Genomic DNA, 20,175 nt, shown 5'->3' on the forward strand with positions numbered 1-20,175 from the left:
AAGGCCGTATCCTCTCTAGTCAAAGGTGGCAATGATATCTCTAGGAGTCTCGTGAGTCGAAAGGCTCAAAACAATGTGACACACTACTCCGGCTCTTCCTATCATTGCGAAGCAGAATTCGCCAAGCGTCGGATTGTTCACCCGCCAACAGGGAACGTGAGCTGGTATTGCATAGGTCGGATTTGGTTAAAATATACGACTCATTCGCAAATCTAGTATAGAATTTTCAACTAATTGATACTTTATCGACATGTTAAGTCAGTCATGTCGCAGGAAGAAAGAGACGTTCAGAGGAAACTGAGGGAGCGCGCTAGAAGTGAGAGAAAGAAAAGAAAGAGCGTGAAGGTAGGATATAGGAAATTAAATATAGATGGAAAATTAAACATTTGGAATGAGGAGGCGAGAGAAGTTAGGGAAAAGAAGAATTTCTAAGAGGCGGCCAAGAAGAGAGGACGGTGGAGGGACGGACGGAGGAGAAGGATGGGAAGAAAAGGGAAAAAAGAAACAGAGGGGAAATGATAAATTAGGTAGGAAGGTAATGTTTTGGAACGTGGCGGAGGTAGGGAATAAAGGAAAAGATTTTTGGAAGTTTATATGTAAGTACGATTTCATTAACATGTGTGAAACGTGGGTGGATAAAGAGGGGTGGGAAAAGCTAAAAGTAGTAAAGCTCCCAAAGACACACGTTTGGGAATGCAGTTTTGCGACTAGAGATAAGAAGAAGGGTAGAGCGAAAGGGGGCTTTATTATAGGTAAGAGAAAAAATTGGGGAGATCAAAACACGAAAATTATAGGTAAATAAAAGAAGGGTGTGTTAATATCGGAAATCGTGGAGGGAGAAGAAAGCATGTACATTATCTCGATATATAATAAGGAGTGCTGGAATGATTTAAAGGTAGTATTGGATAACGTGACAGAGGGAATAGACGGTGAGTTTATGTTAATAGGGGGGGACTTTAACATTAGGATCGGGGGAAATGGGGGGTGGAGAGGAGGAAGATGGTGGAGTTGAGAGGAAAAGTAAAGATAAGTTAGTAAGTAACGGCGGAAAGGGGCTCATAGAGTTTATACAGGACAAAGGCTGGTACGTCCTGAACGGTACAACGGCAGACGATTGGGAGGGAGAATATACGTTCGTAGGAGCAAGGGGTAGTTCCGTAATAGACTACGTCCTTTGTAATGAAAAAGCGCGGGACATCGTGCAAAAATTTAGTATAGGGGACAGAGTGGACTCGGACCACATGCCGATTATGGTGACGCTGGAAGGAGGAAGAGAGAAAGAGAAACCAGAAGGAGAGGAAGAAAAAAGAGAAGAGGAGATATGGAGGATCTGCTGGGACAAAGAAGCAATACAGAAGTATAGGGAAAGTACGAATAATGTAATATGGGAGAACGGGTTGCGGGAGTCGGTGGAAAATAAATGGCAGAAGCTGAAAGGTGTAGTCCAAGAGGCACTGGTAAAGAAAAAAGTGAAAACTGGTAAGAGGGAACTAGGACACAAAGATTGGTGGGATAGGCAGTGTACAAAAAAAAGAGGTTGGTGCATAGACTTTACAAAAAATGAAGAAAGGGAAAGGAAAGAAAAGATAAGTTTTTGGAGGAGAAGAAGAAGCTGAAGAAGCTGGCGGAGCAGAAGCAAAGGGAGAAGAGAGAGGAAGAAGAGATAAAGTTAAAGAAACGAGGGAACGGAAGGGCAGATGGACTATGGGAATAGCAGTAATCCTGTGAGGACTCCGGGAGTTCAGGAATATAAGGAAGAGGAGTTGCCGAGTGAAGAGGAGGTACACGAAGCGGTAAAAAAGTTAAGAACAAAGAAGGCTGTAGGAGTGGATGGTATTCCCATGGAAGCATGGAAATACGGAGGTAGGTCTGTCAGAAATGGTCTGGTAAAGCTGATAAGACAAATATGGATGGAGGGAGATCTCCCGAAGGATTGGAAGACGTCCATAAACGTGCCTCTACATAAGAGAAGAGACCAGGAGGTCGTGGGAAACTACAGAGGAATATCTCTGCTTTGCTCGGCATACAAGATCTACGCGGAGATTCTTAGGAATAGATTGGAGCGGGAGGTAGAGAGATTGGGATTACTGCCCGAGAGCCAGGCTGGTTTCAGAAGGGGAAGGTCTACGATGGACAATGTCTTCATTCTGAACCATCTGGTACAAAGGGAGAAAAAGAAAGGAGGGAAGGAAAGTAAGGTGTATGCACTTTTTGTAGATTTAAAGGCGGCGTTTGACAATGTGGATAGGAAACAACTGTGGGCAACCCTAAAGGACAATGGAGTAAATCTGAATATTATAAGAAGATTGGAGAAAGTGTATGAGAAGACGGTGGTTGGCGTAAGAACAAAAGAAGGGCTGACGGATGAATTCAGGACACACAAAGGAGTTCGCCAAGGCTGTGTGATAAGTCCACTTCTGTTTAATTTGTATATTGCAGATATAGGAAAAGCGTTAAAGGACAGGAACATTGGGGGGGGGGGGTGCCGTTACTTAGTGATAGGATATGGTCGTTGGAATATGCGGATGATATGGTGTTCGTGGCGAAAAATAGAGTTGCGTTAATGGATATGATTGACACGTTAAGAAGACTGTTAAAGAAAAAGAAACTGTTGTTATGTGTGGATAAGACTAAAGTTATGGTTTTTAACAGAGGAAACAAAGAGAAAAAAGAGAGATGGAAATGGGAGGATAAGGAATTAGAGGAGGTCCAGACTTTCAAATACCTAGGTTTTGTATTTAATAATTGTTCGAGATTCCGTTACCGTTGCGCCGCCCGATTGCGCTGCCAGATGGCAGCATCAATCGGATATCGACCCCGCATCACCGCGGTAGCTCGCGCCCGCACGGGCGCGCTCATCGCCAACGTCTTCCTCACGATCGAGGCAATTGTGCAAATGGCCGCGCAGTGATCAGATGCACGATGTGTGCTCTGTGCATCTTGATTGTGACTATACACATTGAAGTGCTCACCGCAGTGATTACAGCTGCTGAGATACTGCATTAACATGTAAAGCGACCACACATCCAGCTCTACTCAGGATACATCAACACGACGACTCAGGCTCACATGTGCGCGAGTGCCGACCGCCACGTGTCTCACCGGCTCACGGGCGATTCATCGAATAGGACGGCAATTAATATAACTGCCTCGCCCACTCACGAACGATACACAAAGACTTCTTATACAAAGACTTCTTATGCTTAGTGAAATCCGAAAGACTGCCCACCACTCTCAGGTCAGACTGTATATATCTCTTCTCATATTAAAGACGGCTCAGACTGTGGTCTGAGTTACACAAGAAATAAAGTGAATAATTAGTGAAAAACTTCCACGCGCGTCCTTCTCATCCCGCTTCCATCGTCGGGATTAATCAGCGACTTCGCGAACATTTGGTCCTTCGAGCCGGATGCGTGGATATTAAAGTGTAACTCAGACTCAGATCATGTGAACAGAGCATGCCCTTGATCACGACATGCCACGTAGACATTATCGCGCGCTTTCGCGAGTGAAGGACAGACATTCTCACGCGCGCTCGCGAGTGTTACGAAAACATGCTCACGCGCTCCCGCGAGTGTACATAGACATTTTCACGTGCTCAATACATGACATTGTAGACTCTCGATTCGCGTAGTGTTGTCCTAACGCGTTTCTCGAATGTTCTCGCCTCTTGCAGTGGTTCTCATACGTGTCCCGACATTTCTCAGGTCTCTCATCGGGCGCAGCTCATTGACGTCTCATCATGCCGGATCCCGCCAAAGCCGCGACGGACGATTGCGTAACCAAAGGACTCGGATTACGATGGCTTCCTCAAGAAGATTCATTCACACTTTCAACAAGGATCTCGTTGCACACCGATCATCTCACCAAACGCCTCGTTTGGTCTGAAGTGGCTCAGAAACTCGATCCACTGGCCTTTGTATCACCAGTGGTGATCAAGGCGAAGATGCTCTTGCAGGAGCTTTGACTACATGAAGCTCCAATGGGATAAACCACTGCCATCCCAGCTCTCATCACGGTGGCTCATTATCAGAAAAGAACTCACAAGCTGGCCAGCTCTCAATACCTCGGTGGTACAACCAAGGTAGCACCTCTCAAACCACATAGGGCTTCTCGTTAGTGGAATTTCACGGCTTTTCTGATGCTTCTCAACTGGCAATGGCTGCAGTCGTATTTATCACTGTCCACGGCTCTAATGACGCCACGATTTCATTGGTGTGCTCCAAAACCAAGGTAGCACCGCTCAAGCGGCTCACCATCCCGAGACTTGAACTCACCGCAGCACCGTTGCTCTCAAGACTCATGCAATACGTTCAAGCCACCTTGAAGTTGAACGTCACAGCAACTCACCTGTGGACGTACTCTGTTGTGACACTCACGTGGATCAAATCTCATGCATCGCGCTGGAAGAATTTCGTGAGAAATCGGGTTTCTCAAATTCAAGAGCTCACTGTAAACGCACATTGGAAATACGTACCAAGTACGTCCAACCCAGCCGATTGCGCCTCACGAGGATTAACTACTGCTCAACTCCAAAGTCACTCATTATGGTGGACGGGACCACCGTGGATACTCACCCCTGAAGCTTGGCCATCTCAACCCGCGCTTTCGGACGAGTTGAACTCGCACGAGGCTCGTCCTGGCATTGCGCTACATGCGGCCGCATCTCAACCGGAATATCACTGGGACCTGATATATAAGTACTCAACTCTCAACAAGTTATTGAAAATAACAGCTCTTTGTTTCAGATTTATATCGCTTCTGGGAAAGTGCCGACGCACGCCACTGGATTTGTACTCAGTTTTGGAGGAGGCCAGATTCTTCTGGATTAAGGCTACTCAAGCGGCATACTTTACGCACGAGATCAAGATGCTCACGGCCAACTCGAGACTACCAACTGCTCACGCATTCAGTCGATTGACTGCGTACATAGACGCTCAAGGGATCATCCGAGTTGGCGGCCGCCTCAACCAATCAGCACTGACTCAAGACAGCAAACATCAGGCGATTTTGCCCCGCCACTCCCGGCTCTCAACCTTGATCATTTCACACGCCCATCTGCGTACCCTGCATGGAGGAACACAGCTGACATTGGCTCATGTCAGGCAAAGTTACTGGATCATCGGCGGACGGGCTCCGGTGAAGTCTCATATTTTGCGGCGTGTCGTGTGTGCTCGGCAGGGGGGGATCCGTGCTCATCAACTGATGGGCCAACTACCTCTCTCTCGGGTTACGCCGTCACGTCCGTTTACTCACACAGGAGTTGACTATGCCGGACCGCTCACCATCAAAACATGGAAAGGACGAGGTGCGAAGACATACAAAGGATGGATCTGTGTGTTTGTCTGTTTCTCCACCTCAGCAATTTACCTCAAAGTAGTCAGTGACTACTCATCAGAAGGATTTATCGCAGCCTTCCGAAGATTTTCAGCGAGAAGGGGAATTGCTCAGACCATATAATCGGACTGCGGGACAACATTCATTGGAGCAGACGCCGCGCTCAAGAAAATGTTCATCCAGAGCCCACAAGAACATCAACGGATCGCTCAAATTCTACAACAGGATTGCACCAGATGGGAGTTCAACCCACCAGGCGCTCCACACATGGGGGGCAAGTGGGAGGCGGTGATGAAATCCGTCAAGTTTCATCTGAGACGGACTATCGGGGAGACTCTACTCACTACGGAAAAACTCACAACGTTGCTTACTCAAATCGAAGCCATTCTCAACTCACGGCCTTTAGAACCGCTGAGTGACGACCCTGAAGACGTCTCTGCGCTCACACCAGGTCATTTCCTCATTGGAGGTCCGATCACTACCATACCCGAGCCATCTCTGATTGACCTAGCAACCTCACGACACTCACTCGGCCAAGTGCCAAGCTTGTAATTCTACCCATCTCAACAGAATGAAGGATCAAGAGTAAGGAATCATCAACAAGGTTGCTGATGGCGGGCGGAATGTTCGAGATTCCGTTACCGTTGCGCCGCCCGATCAGATGGCAGCATCGATCGGATATCGACCCCGCATCACCGCGGTAGCTCGCGCCCGCACGGGCGCGCTCATCGCCAACGTCTTCCTCACGATCGAGGCAATTGTGCAAATGGCCGCGCAGTGATTAGACGCACGATGTGTGCTCTGTGCATCTTGATTGTGACTATACACATTGAAGTGCTCACCGCAGTGATTACAGCTGCTGAGATACTGCATTAACATGTAAAGCGACCACACATCCAGCACTACTCAGGATACATCAACACGACGACTCAGGCTCACATGTGCGCGAGTGCCGACCGCCACGTGTCTCACCGGCTCACGGGCGATTCATCGAATAGGACGGCAATTAATATAACTGCCTCGCCCACTCACGAACGATACACAAAGACTTCTTATACAAAGACTTCTTATGCTTAATGAAATCCGAAAGACTGCCCACCACTCTCAGGTCAGACTGTATATATCTCTTCTCATATTAAAGACGGCTCAGACTGTGGTCTGAGTTACACAAGAAATAAAGTGAATAATTAGTGAAAACCTTCCACGCGCGTCCTTCTCATCCCGCTTCCATCGTCGGGATTAATCAACGATTTCGCGAACAATAATAAAGAAAATTATAAAGATCATATAAAAGAGCTGAGTTGGAAAGGAAGGATGGCAGCCAATAGAGTCTGGGGATTGGGGGAAAGAATCTGTAAGAATGATTTTTGCAGAAGATGGATGTTATTTAAATATTTAGTGCAAAGCGTGTTGTCATATGGGGTGGAGATTTGGGGGTGGGCGGAAAAAAAAGAGTTAGAGAAGATTATGCTAGATTACGTCAGATGGGTTTTTAGATTGGATTTCTGCACGCCGAGATATTTGATGTCAAGGGAATTGGGACTTAAAAAGTTGAGGATTGGATGGGGACTAAGAGCAATGAAGTTTGAAGAAAAAACAAGGGCAGAAAAAGAAGATAGATGGGTAAAGAAATGTTGGATGGAAAAAGATAAAAATAATTGGGGGGATATGTACAGTAATGAGAGGGAATTGTATTATTATAGAAACGGCTGGGGGGTACAAGCAATAGAGTGTATCAGAGCAGCGGGAGGGGGATATAAAGTCGGAATTGGTGCATAGGGACTGGGAGGTTCAACGACAAATGGAGGAGAATAGATTATTGGAAACAAAATATAATGAAAGGTATAAGGAGCTCTATATGAGTCTGGATGGTCCCAGGTATTTGAAAATGGAAAACTTAGTTAAGGTAAACGTAGGAGATAGTGTAAAAGCGTTAATAAGATTGAGATGTGGAAACTTGGAGGAGGGTAATAAGTATTGGTTGGAGGAGGAAAAATTGATGTGTGTGTTCTGTCGTCAAGGTAAAAATAATCTTAGGCACTCTATCAAATACTGTGATTACACCAAAGACTGGTTCATAGGGTTAGGGAGTAGCAGTAATGAGATTGTAAACAGATTATGTAATGATGTATTGGAGAAAAAGAAAGGCGACGTATTGACGAAACTGTGGAGAGAGAAAAAGTGTAAAATAAAAAAAAGAAAATAAGAATGTATTAGGAATGTGCGGTATGGGTATGAATGATTAAGGTTATTTTGTAAACCAAGTCCACTTCTTGGCTGTGTAGCTGAAGTTAATAATAAATCGATTGACATGTTAAGTCAGTTTGGCGACCTTGTTAAGACTTTTAGTCAATATAGGTACAATTTTGCCTACAGTGGTATACTACTTAGTTTGGAAAAGTCTGAAAAAATTAATTATTTTATACGAGAATACAAATTTTAGTAGAATTTATCGCATCTTTTACTACGTAAAGTTTGATATAGTGTGGAACGCTGACTTCGCCATTTTCATTCTTCAAAGAGGAAGGCAAATAATCCGCCATTTTCCAGTATATTTACATTTATATTTTTTAACGCACTTTATTAACAATTTAAAGCATTTATATAATATCTGTTGTTAAGGTTTTGACAACATATTTATCTTAAAAGTAATTTTGATGAAAAAAAAATTAAAATCTACACTTTGGAAAATTTTAGTTATTTATTAAAATATTTAGTAAATTAGAATATTTTAGAAAGGATTCGTCTAATTTCGACCTATTATTTCCACATTTATCAATAAAGTGGGTTTTGTTATACAATTTCAGTGCTGGGTTCGTGTATTTATGGCAAAATTACAAAGTGTATCAAAGTAGTGTAGTATCAAAGACTGCGCAAACTATATTTTTTCTATAAAGCTATTTTATTTGTGCCAAATTGATAAGTACGTATTATGATACATTTATTACACCAATGCCGTCATATGGTTTGAATGGAAGCACGAAAACTACACCTAAAATGTACGTTGTGAAAAAATAACCTCAGGTCTAGCAGAGTGTGCAAAATCAAAGTTTACATACCAACGTTAAAACTGGTGGAAAAATTTAACCTCAATTTAACTTATATAAGTCGGATTCCAACATTGGTACAACCTAAATTTGATTCCCCAAATTAGTGCAAAAGAGGGTTGAAACGACGTAGCGAAAACGTTGGATACCAACGTTAAGTGTGTTTATCTTAACGTCGGGCGGACGTCAAAATGCTGCTTGGGTCGTTCTCTTAACTTTTACAACTTTCACAAGACAGCATATATACGTACGTGTGCGATTTTGGATACTCCTTCCTTTTTAAAGACCTTCTCGGCATCAGCTCCTTGCCGTCAATATATATTTCACTATCACTATCTATCACGCGGCGATGGTCACGACTGTCACTATCTATCGATTTCTAGGTTATCGCTGTATTCCAACATAGATCGGTCTTTCTTAACAGCTTCATGCGTCTGTAATTGAGAAAAAAATCTGATAAGCTCTGTATATCAGTTCAACATAATACGAATATGTATATACATTTCAGATAAAAACTGTCGGTAAACTTTTATAAAACAATATACTGTTTAAAATAATACAAGCAATAATAATTTTTATAATTACCTCTCTATATTATATTCAAATGTTAAACTGCATTTTTTAAAATTTATTATGGATCTTTTTTCTTCTTAAAGCTACAGGCATTTAAATTTTTTCAAATTTTAAACTGCATTCTTTTTTTAATTTATAACTTAAATATGGGTAGAGATAAAAATCTAAAACAAATTATGGAAGCTAATTTCATTTAGTATAAAAACACAAAAAATTTTCGGCCAAATAAAAAATGGTCGAGAAAAATCATCGGTTGAGTTGGCATAAAATGCCTCATATATTTATTATATAAGTTTTTTTTCACAAATTATTACAAGTAATTTCACTGTTTACGAAAATATTTAATAAAAATTAATGTCAATTAAAAAAAATTAAGTATCTTATATGGACTTTGTCGGACTTAAAACGCAATTGTGTAAACTGAAACTAGAAATAATATCTCAAATTAATTTGATTCAAGTCAAGTAAAATAAAATATAATAGAAAAATAAGAATATTTATAGCAGTTATACATACTTATGGATAGATCCGAGTATATGTTTATATATGATTATATGATTATCTGTATAACCTTATAAATATACTTTTACATTATCAGACATAATAATATACCAGCGTATAAGACCACATATGGCTATATAAGGTTATACTTAAACAGGTTTTATCGAATTTATAATCATATATTTTCATATATAGCCATATAATATTGTTCAAGATTACATTTTCATTTCTTATATGACCATATATAATTATATTTTTCCTGGGTATATAATCATATATGCTGATATATGGCTACATATAATTATATACCCTCATATATGGTGTTCGCGATCAAACCTAAAACCGTCGGTCAATTAATACCGCGAATTAAAGTAATCATTAAGTTAAACTATCTCTGTCAAATTCTGCCTTCCTGATGGTTTACCAGTATTCTGAATTCAATGTTAAGAATAGATCCGCTCGCGGAAATATCGGTATATTTTCTGGTAAACTAGAAGGGCAGAAAGACAAAGCTCAGTTTTTGCCTATCCCGACTCGCTCCTTTGTCTCGGGGACTCGGTGCGCGAGGCATACACCCGAGACAAAGCGAGCGAACGGTGTTTCAAAGCAGCTGATCAACTGCCGGCCTCGAGATGTGTGACATTCGTTAAATACGAATTTGTCGGAGTGTCGATAGCTGATTAGCTCGGCTGAATTTTTGGCTTGTTGTCCGGGAGTCCGGAGGTTTCGTGAAAATTCGACAGTCGTGGGAATAAAACCTCGGACCTCCGCGCGCGAGCCCGCATTTGACTTAAGTATTTTGGCGAACGTACATCCAAGAAATAAAGTCACTCGTATTTCCGTGGCTCGCGGTTTTCATGTACTTGCTTTCGTCGGTCGTAAACTATCTGTCCGTGACTCGCGGTATAGAGACTGTAAATACTGTAATTATTGTACATAATATAGACGTTTAAATACAGACTTAAATTTCTCGACGATAATCCCGACTAATCTCTCTTCTCGCCTTTACTCCGAGATCTCTATCGCGGCGCACTCATATGGCCATATAATATTGTTTAAGATTATATTTTTAATTTCTTATATGATCATATATATAATCATATATCTACTAATATAAACTAATACAAACTAATATAAACAAATAAGAGGTTTATTTTTCCGAGCATTCAAGCTTTCTATTCGAGTTTTGCATCCAAGTTCAGTGTGTCCACGATTCAGTAACTTTTCCTCGGTCCAAGAACTTGAATCAAGTTCTAGCATCGTGGACACAAGCCTTAATTCTTCGAGCCGACTCGATCACTCGAACGATCGATTCCTCGCTGTTCTCGATCCATTCTCTTCGCTGTCACCTCCACTCCATCGCATCGTCTTGCAACACGGGCCGGTAAACTTTCTTCTTTTTTTACTCTCCTTCGCGCCCATTCTTCTCCTGATCGCCTTTCTCATCTCTCTCCTCGCTCTTCTTCTATCTTCTTCTCGCGTCTCTGCCACCTTCCACTCACTTTCTTTCTTCTTAATCTCACTTTTCATGTTCTTCTTCTACTGCACTTTCTGGCTCTTCCATCCTCAGCCTCACTTCCAATCTCCCATCCTCCACGCGTCTCCCCCATTTACTCTTTCTACTCCGCACCTCCATCACTTCTTTTTCAACTCTCCCTATGCCTCTTTTTACATTTCCTCAACTTGTTTTCTTGTTCCCTCACCAAGGGCTACGGCGCATTCATTATCTGGGAATATATAATAGATTAAAAACGTATACACACACAAATATACAAGATATTCAATTATGGTCAATGGAGTTAAATATCTTCTTGTAAACTAAAGAAGTTGTCACAATACCAACAGTGTTATTGAATTCAAAAAAATGTATATATTACTCATTGTCAGTTGCTCTTATACATAGTTTTATTAATTAATATAAAATACAATTAAGTTATTTGTATCTTTATTTTTAAAATGTCAGCTTATTCAAATATTAATATTGTAGCATTTTGCAAAAATAAAAATTTAATATTTTATTAATTTATACAAAGTGTTTTTTAAGTAAGCGCGAAACATTGAAGGGAATATTCCGTGGCTTATTTTAGGAAGAAAAGGTTGTATAAACATGTCCTAAACTGCTTCAAAATACATGATGTCAAAGACGTAAGCCCCTGATGGATTAAAAACAGTTGGAATCAGTTTAAGGCATATGGTTGTAGGACCTTTTCTTCCTAAAATAAACCACGAAATATGCCCTTCAATTTTTTGTACTTACTTAGGAAACACCCTGTATCTGATACGTGACATTCCTTTATAATGTCAATAAATGATAGTGTGCGCAAGCGCGGAAGGAATTTCGGCAAAAATGTGAGAAGAGAATTTAGACAGAATTGCAGTCAATAAATTTAAGTTTGTATTTAGAATGTTTTTGGAAGCTTTATACAAATTATTTACAAGTTATTGATTTATATCGAGTCCGCGAGCCACGGGGCAAACCACTCGAGTTTGCGAACAATAGAGCCGCATGAGTTACGAGATTTGTCGCTGAAATAGCGTAGATTAAACGTGAGCCGCAAAAGTCTTTCTATTTCGTGCGCGCTCAAAAGGAATTCTAACACTTTCTTAGCTACGAGACTTGAAAGCGAGTGCGGAGCAGCGCGCGGAGGACCGGAGCTTTATCAACTCGAACTTTGAACTCCCGTTCGTGCTTCGAAAATTGCGCGGGGCCAATTGGCTATCGACATTCCGAGACGTAAACAATTTGGCAAATTTGAACTGCTCAGCCGTTCTCGGGGTAGGCAACCGATCAACTCTTTTCGAGTAAGTCTCTCTCTTTGTCCCGGGTGTTTACCTCTTGCTCAGAGGCCCCGAGACAAAGGGAGAAAATCGGCACGAGCAGAAAAAGCGCAACACAATTTTTCTGCTTCTTGAAACTGTCGGAAACATGCCGAATATTCTCGGAGACGCGAATATATTTAGCCGTGAAATTTAATGTATTTGAAAGATTCGAGAAAATCCGAGCGAGGTTTCGAGAGAAATTCTTCCATAATTTTCTAGCTGGATTAAGTCGTTTGATTTCGAACAGATAGTAACATTACTATCTGATTTTTACTATTATAGAAACTGTTATTTATATATATTACTGGATATTACTAAAAACTTCCATTATTTATTATTACTACATTAATTATTATTACTAGATAAATTATTTATATGCACGCATAGACGTTTGTCATTTTTATGACAAAGTTACATTTAAGAGTCCTAAAATTAAACTGTGGTAACCCTCTTTTGATTTTTTGCCTTCACAGGGTGATTTGACTGAGGAAGCAGATAGCAACCTTTACATAAATCCTCTAGAGATAACAGAGAAATGCGGAACTAGTCAAATAAAAAAATCAATTTCTGGTGAAGTCGATCGAAGCATTATCACTAATACATCACCTAGCACTGAATCGTTGAAAGAGGCCAGTAAAGCTAATTTAAATGATATGATACCCAAACATAGGAAAATTAGGATCCAACAAGTAAGTTCTTTAAAAATTAATATTTTACATGTGCTTTTCTTAAAATATCCATTTTTTTACTGTACGCAAATGGGCGTATTCCGTCTGAACACGTAACGATTGGACACCGCTCGATTAGATACATAATATTGGACACGTAACGATTGGACACCGCACGATTGGATACTGCACGATTAGACACACACATTGCACGATTGGACACCAAACGATTGAACACCGCACGATTGGACACCGAACGATTGGACACCGCACAATTGGACACCGTACGATTGGACACCGAACGATTCGACACCGCACGATTGGACACCGCACGATCGGTTCCACATGGGTTTTCAACTTATTACGCAAACCAATTTCCACGCCCACCCACCAATGCTTGCGGGGGAGGAGCGTAGCCCTGTTAAATCGTGCAATGTGCATGTCCAATAGTGTGGTATCAAATCGTTATGTGTCCAATTGTAAGGTGTCCAATAAAACGTGTTTAATAAAACGTGTCCAATCGTGTCTAATCAAACAGTGTTCAATCGTTACGTGTCGAAACGAAGATCACCCTACGCAAATATCTATTTATTTGCTGTATACAATTTATTAATATTATATATTAGAGAGTGTAAATAATTATATTTAATAAGTAAAAGAATACGGGCGCAATAAATCGATACAATTAAAAGAGTATAAACATATTTTCAAAAAATTTAAATAATCGGCGCAAAAGTTTTAGTTCAAAAGATACTTTATTTGCCCCGAAGGGGCCTTAAAGGGCATTTTTGCTGAACATACCCAAACCTTACAGATAGCGTTTTGAAGGGACGTACCCAACCCTGTACAAACCAAAATCAATCTCAAAAACCAAAATCGAAATTAAACAATCAAACAAATAAAAAAACTTCAAAAATCAAACAACTCAAAAAATCTCAAAAAAAAACTCAAAAAATCGATGCAAATCGAATGCATTGTATAATCCGGTCGTATTCTCATTTATCTCCTCCTCCTGATGTTTGCATGGCTTCCTTCTTCCTCATTTGTCCTTTGCTTTTTCTCTCTTCCTTTCTTCTTTATCCTCGTCTGTGTCCATCAGTAGGCCTCCTCCATTTTGCTTGCTATCTCCTTTTCCGCCGATCTTCTTGGTCTCCCGCCATCCTCCTCCCTCCATTCTTTTCTCTTTTTCTTCTTCTCTCCTTCTCTGCGTCTCCTCTCTACGGATTTGTCCTCGTCCATCTTCACCTTTAGCTTGCTCCCTTTCCTCCTTCTCGCGTTTAACACCCTCCATTTATTCTCCTCGTTTCCCATCCTCACCAGCATCGTCAGCCATTCTTCTCTCAGCCCTATCACGCTTACTTCCTTCATTTCGACCTTTATCTTCAGGACCTCTGTGAACAGCTGCTTCACCTTTTCTCAGTTCATTCCCTTTCCTATCCATCTGTTCTTCTCTATCCTTATTATCACGTTCTTCTTCCTTCTTTCGTCATTATTCCTCCTATCGTCACCGGACCACCATTTTCTTTTCTCTAGCCTCCCCCTGCTCTCTTCGCTATCGTCTCTCTTTCTCTTCCCTGTGCCTTGTTCCAGTCTGCATACTTTTTTTCTCAATCTCTCAATCTCGTTTCTCTGGTCTTTTATTTCTTCCTTCAACCCACTCATTATCTCACTTGTTTGTTCCTTTATCAGCTTCTCCAGTGTCTCTTTCTCTACTAATACCTTTGCTCTAAACTCCATTTTTCCCTTTGTCACGTACTCTCCTTCTCTCTGACCTTATCTGTAATTAAACAATTATTTTTACCATCTATCTAGCAACCTTCTTTTCCTTTCCCTCTCTCCTCATATCCTCTATTGCCTTCATCCAATCTTTTCCCTCTCCCTTTTCGCCCAATATCCTCCCTACCACGTCCTGCCAGCTCTCTCCCTCCCAATCCTCTCATCTTGAACACTCTTCCCAGACATGTTCCCACGTCTCCTCTTCTCTTTTACATATCCTGCATTTTTTATCTTCCTCTTTTCTCCAGTATAGTCCCTTCCTAACTTCGTTGCCTAGTTTAAACCTTGCAATTCTGCTCCATCTTGCCTTCTCCCATCCCTTTTTTAGATATTTCGGAATCCCGTCCTTCCTTATAAACTTGTACCACTTATTGTACTTAGATTCCATAATCTTTTCATCTCTTCGCGTCTTTGCTTCAATTTCTCCTTATATTCCAATACCTCCTTTTCCAACTTCTCCTCCCTTCCAACTTCTACACCGATCCCTTCCAAGTAGTCTTTTCTCTCCTGTTCCCATCTGCCTATAATCCTTTCCTTCTTCCATCTGTTTTTCATTTCCTCCAAACATTTTCTTGCTATTTTTCCTCCTTTACTTTCTTCCAGTTTTCTTTCGAACTTCCATGCTATCTTGCTTGCTCTGGCTCTCATTTTTTCCCTTTCCAGTTCATCTCTAACCATGTACACTGAGGTCCTTCAATTTAATCCGACTGTTTATCTGAGATATCTCTTGTGTATCCCTTCTACTTCCTTCCTTTCCCTCCATCCCCATATTTCTGCCCCGTATTTCATCACAGTCTATATCAGGGTATAGTATAGCCAGATCCTTCTTTTTCAATCTTATTTCCACATCCTTTTTCCTATCCCCCAAAATTCCCTCATTACTCTTGCCGCCTTCCTTCTCCTTTTTTTAATGTGCGCCTCCTGCTCTTTATTCTCTTTCAATGTGTACCCCAGATATTTAAACTCTCTGACCTCTTCTAATTTCTTTCCCTTCCATCTCCAATCATACTTCCTCTTCCTCCTTCCTCCCTTCCTGAATCTCATTATCTTTGTCTTCTCTATACTCAGCGTTAAATCCTTCCTGTCTAAATACCCCTCTAGCCTGCTTATCATAGATCTCATGTCCTGTTCCTCCTCTGTTAGTACTGCTATGTCATCTGCATACATTAAAGTGTATATTTTCTCTCCTTTTAATCTCACACCCCCCCATCCACCCTTCTGCATGTAATCCTCTATGTCTGCAATTAGTAAGTTAAACAGTATCGGGCTTAGCGGACATCCCTGTCTTAATCCCTTCGCCATCCAGAATGAGTCCCCTTTTTCTTCTTCCTTTCTCACACTGCTTTTGGTTTCTCTCAACACTTCCTCTACCCTGTCTATCAATCTTTGCCTCACACCTCTTTCTTTCATTGCCTTCAATAAGACTTCCTTATCTACTGTCGGAAGTGTCCCTACCCGATTTGGATGCGCTTTGGATATGTTGTAGAGCATCAAAAAACATTAGACACGTGTTTTTTTAAGCTGCGTATCTCGATGTTTAGGGGTTGAAACAACCTCTTGAAAATAACGGATTTTATAGTTTTTAGCAAATATCTTCGAAAATTTAAGGCGTAACGATAAAACATTTGTACGAAATGTTTATGGTTTTTTGTGCTCTTTACAAATGCGTAATCAGATTTTTTAAATGTCACATTTTTTAATTTAACCCCACCCCCACCTATTATTTTTGCCAAATATAACAATTTTTCCAACGCAAATTTAAGAGCGTCAAATGCCAAATACATCCATGTGTATTTTTATTATAATACCATTATTAGATTTTTGGCAAGACGAGATGATATGTGGTATAGGCGTCGCGCTGTAGGTAGGTGTTACGTTATTTCTGTTCAGTTGCGCCGTACGCTTAAAAATTTCCATTTCAACTCCGGGATGATCGAAAGCGCTGATGAAAGGGCCAGCGCAAGGCACTGACAGCGAGAGGTTAACGCTATTTCGAGAGTCCTAGACTAGCAACGGAATGTCGACTCCGACATTATAAATACCGCCGAATTGTAAGGTCGGGCGGGCAGTCGTTAATTGGAAAGAGACGGTATCAAACCTAACAAAAACCACTCCATTAATTATAAAAGTGCGTAATTATTTATATAATTTAAGTTCGAGACAAATATTTAATTTTAATATCTAGACACCTTGATATTCCATAAGAAATGGCACTCGATATATAGATGTGTACGATCTTGTGATTCAATATAACAACAGTCCTTTATTTTTATAAATATACATATAGTCCGGAAACATTCCCTCGTTACTTTACTGCAAGGCTTTTTGACCGATCTATCTCTCTATATCTATATATCTCGCACGCACCTATAATTCTCTCTCTCCAAATTACGTTATGTATTTCTCGCTCAGCGACTCAAATCTATCTGCCGTCCGTCCGTGCCTTCCTTCAGAATGCGCGAAGGCTTTCCCCTACTCTATTTAACCTTCCGGACTTTCGTTGATTTATTTTCGTGCTAACGCTATCGAAATAGCGTTAACTCCTTGCCGTCAGTGCCTAGTGCTAACCTTCGCATAAGCGCTTTCGGTTGTCCCGGAGTTGAAATAGAAATTTTTAAGCGTACGGCGCAACTGAACAGAAATAACGCAACACCTACCTACAGCGCGATGCCTTATACCACATATCATCTCGTCTTGCCAAAAATCTAATAATCGTATCATAATAAAAATACACGTGGATGTATTTGGCATTTGACGCTCTAAAATTTGCGTTGTAAAAATTGTTATATTTAGCAATAATAATAAGTGGGGGTGGAGTTAAATTAAAAAATGTGACAAAATTGAAAAATCTGATTACGCCATTGTAAATAGCACAAAAAGCCATAAACATTTCGTACAAATGTTTTGTCGTTACGCCTTATATTTTTGAAGATATTTGCTAAAAACTATAAAATCCGTTATTTTCAAGGGGTTGTTTCAACCCCTAAACGTCGAGATAAACAGCAAAAAAAATACGAGTCTAATATTTTTTGATGCTCAACAACATATTCAAAGCGCATCCAAATCGGGTAGGGACACTTCCAACCGTTCCCTTGTAAATCAAACGCCGCCCTCAAGTCTACAAATAGCACTGTCATCTTCCCTTTCTCGTTTCCCAACTGTCTGTTTACCAGATAATTCAATGCGAATATTTAATTCATCGTCCCCATTCCTTTTCTAAAACCTGTTTGATTATCTGGTATCAAATTCTTCGTTTCGACCTCCCTCCTTATCCTTTCTGCCAGTATCGCTGTGTAGATCTTGTACATTGATGACATTATCGTTATTCTTCTATAATCCTTCACCTCCCGTCCTTCTTCTTTTTTCACTATTGGTATTATCTCTCCTTCCTTCCAATGTTCCGGCCAACCTTCCCCCCCTCTATACCCGTTTACATATTTCCCATATCCATCTCACCATATCTTCCCCTCCAAATTTCCATGCTTTGTTCGGAATTCCGTCCTTGCCTATTGCCTTCCCTGTTTTCAATTTCTTTATTACGCTTCTTACCTTTTTCCAGTTTTATCTCTTCCTTTTCTTGTCTGTTCCTTCCACCTTCTCCTTTCACAACCCTGTACTCCACGCCACCCATTAACTCCATGACGTACTCTTTCCACTCTTTGAGCTTTATCTTTTCATTTATCCTCCTCCTTCTCTTTTTTACTCTGCCTATCAACTCCCATACCTTTCTTACCGTTTTCGTTTCCCCTATCTTTCTTATCATCCTGTCCTTCTCCTTCTTTTTTTTCTTTCACATACTTCTCTATACTTTTTTCTCCCCTCTTTATATCTTTCTACCTCTCCTTTTCCTTTTCTCCATTTTCGTAGTTCTTTCCTCACTTCTTTCTTTCTCCCCTTGCATTTTTCATCCCACCATCCTCTTCTGTTTTTGTTACCTCCTCTACCATTCTCTTTTTCGTTCTCCTCTAATACTCTTCTTATCTTCAACGTTCCTTCCTCTATCTCCTCTTGCAGCTCTCTATTTTCCTCTATCTTCCCTAGCCTCTCACTAAATTGCGTTCTTCTTTCTTCGCTCCATATTCCTCTTCTTCTTATCTTTTCCACCTCTTTCCTTCTCTGTTTTCTCCTTGCGCTACCTTTTATCCATAGTATTAAAGGGTGATAGTCAGAGTCTACCCTTTCTCCTACTTCTAGTCTTTCCACTTTTCCTCTGATATCCTCATCTCCTATAATGTAGTTTATAACTGTTTCACCTTTTCCTCCTGTGTACGTGTATTCCCTCTTTCCTCATTTCTTTTTGTGCCTCCGTTTAAGATCATCCATCCTCTTTCCTCGATAAATTCTATTAATGTCCTGCCATCCTTGTTCACCTTCTTGTCTTTACATTTTCTTTCTCTTTTTTTCCCTTTATCTTTTACTTCCTTTTTCCATCCTTTCTCCTCTCCCGTTCTCGCATTAAAATCTCCACCTATTATGGTCCTTACTCCTATTTTTCACTCTTCCGTGCACTCCTTCAAGCCTTCTAGCTTCTTATTTATATCTTTATTTACATATACTTCTATTATTCTCCAGATTTCTTCTTCTATTCTTATCTTAACTTTTATTTTTCCTTCTTCCTCTTCCCTCCTTCTTCTTCCTTTATCTCTTCTAACCCACTCTTTATTCCTACTAACATGCCTCCGCACGCTCTACCTTTCCTATTCCTCCTGTTCGCTATTTGTATTCTCCATCTAAATTCTTTTGGCAACTTTTTTTTCACCTTCTCCCATCCTTTCTTATCCATCCATGTCTCCATCATCACAATTACATCCCACTCCTTTATCCCTTCCCAGAAGTCCTTATCTTTATTTGTTATACAAAAGACTACTTTCCACGTCTCCTCCCCCTCCCGTTTCCTTCTTCCTCTTCCTTTTTATTTTCCTCTTCCTCTTCTCCATCGTCTCCTCCCGTGACTTTCTCACTCTCCTCCTCTTCCTTAATACTTCCCTCGTCCTCCCTACCATCATCTGTGGTGTTCAGCCTTTTTTCTGTTTTCTTTTCCCCTTCCTGTCTCCCCTCATGCGTCTCTTCCTTCCTTCTCTTATTACTCGCTTTTTCCATTTTTTTTGTTCTCTTTCTTTTCTTTATGCCCTATGAAAGTCATTTTTCTCCTCTAACCTTCTTTTACTCTCGTTCTATCTCCATTCATTATTGTCCTCCCATATCTTTTGGTAACTCCTATTGTGATTCTTTTTCCCTTCCCTCTCTTGCTATTGTAAAATTCGTAATTTATTGCATATCACGGCAGGGTTCGCAATCTACTACCAATACTACCCTTCTCCTCTCACTTTAACCCTTTGGACCAACGGCTTAACGTCTCTTTCCGAAAGACTGAGCCCAGTTTTCTCCGCACAAGAACCTATCTTGCACGGAGGGGCGCAGCTATCGGAAAAACATTCCATGCTTCATGGCTC

The 20,175-nt window shown here is 40.7% G+C and overlaps 1 protein-coding gene across 2 annotated transcripts in view; it reads left to right on the plus strand.

Moving 5' to 3' along the window:
- LOC143908724 (uncharacterized) overlaps positions 1 to 13,078 on the plus strand; it is a 243,088-nt gene extending 230,010 nt beyond the window's left edge. For both annotated transcript variants that reach the window (XM_077426489.1, XM_077426490.1), the window contains one exon: positions 12,752 to 13,078. In XM_077426489.1, the coding sequence (XP_077282615.1) occupies positions 12,752 to 13,063 (312 nt within the window). In that variant the 3' untranslated portion in view covers positions 13,064 to 13,078. The remainder of the gene's footprint in view (positions 1 to 12,751) is intronic.
- Positions 13,079 to 20,175: the final 7,097 nt, after the last annotated feature.

Source organism: Temnothorax americanus, unplaced genomic scaffold (genome assembly GCF_048541705.1).
Source record: "Temnothorax americanus isolate GAGA-0224 unplaced genomic scaffold, ASM4854170v1 Scaffold113, whole genome shotgun sequence".
Lineage (NCBI taxonomy): Eukaryota > Metazoa > Arthropoda > Insecta > Hymenoptera > Formicidae > Temnothorax > Temnothorax americanus.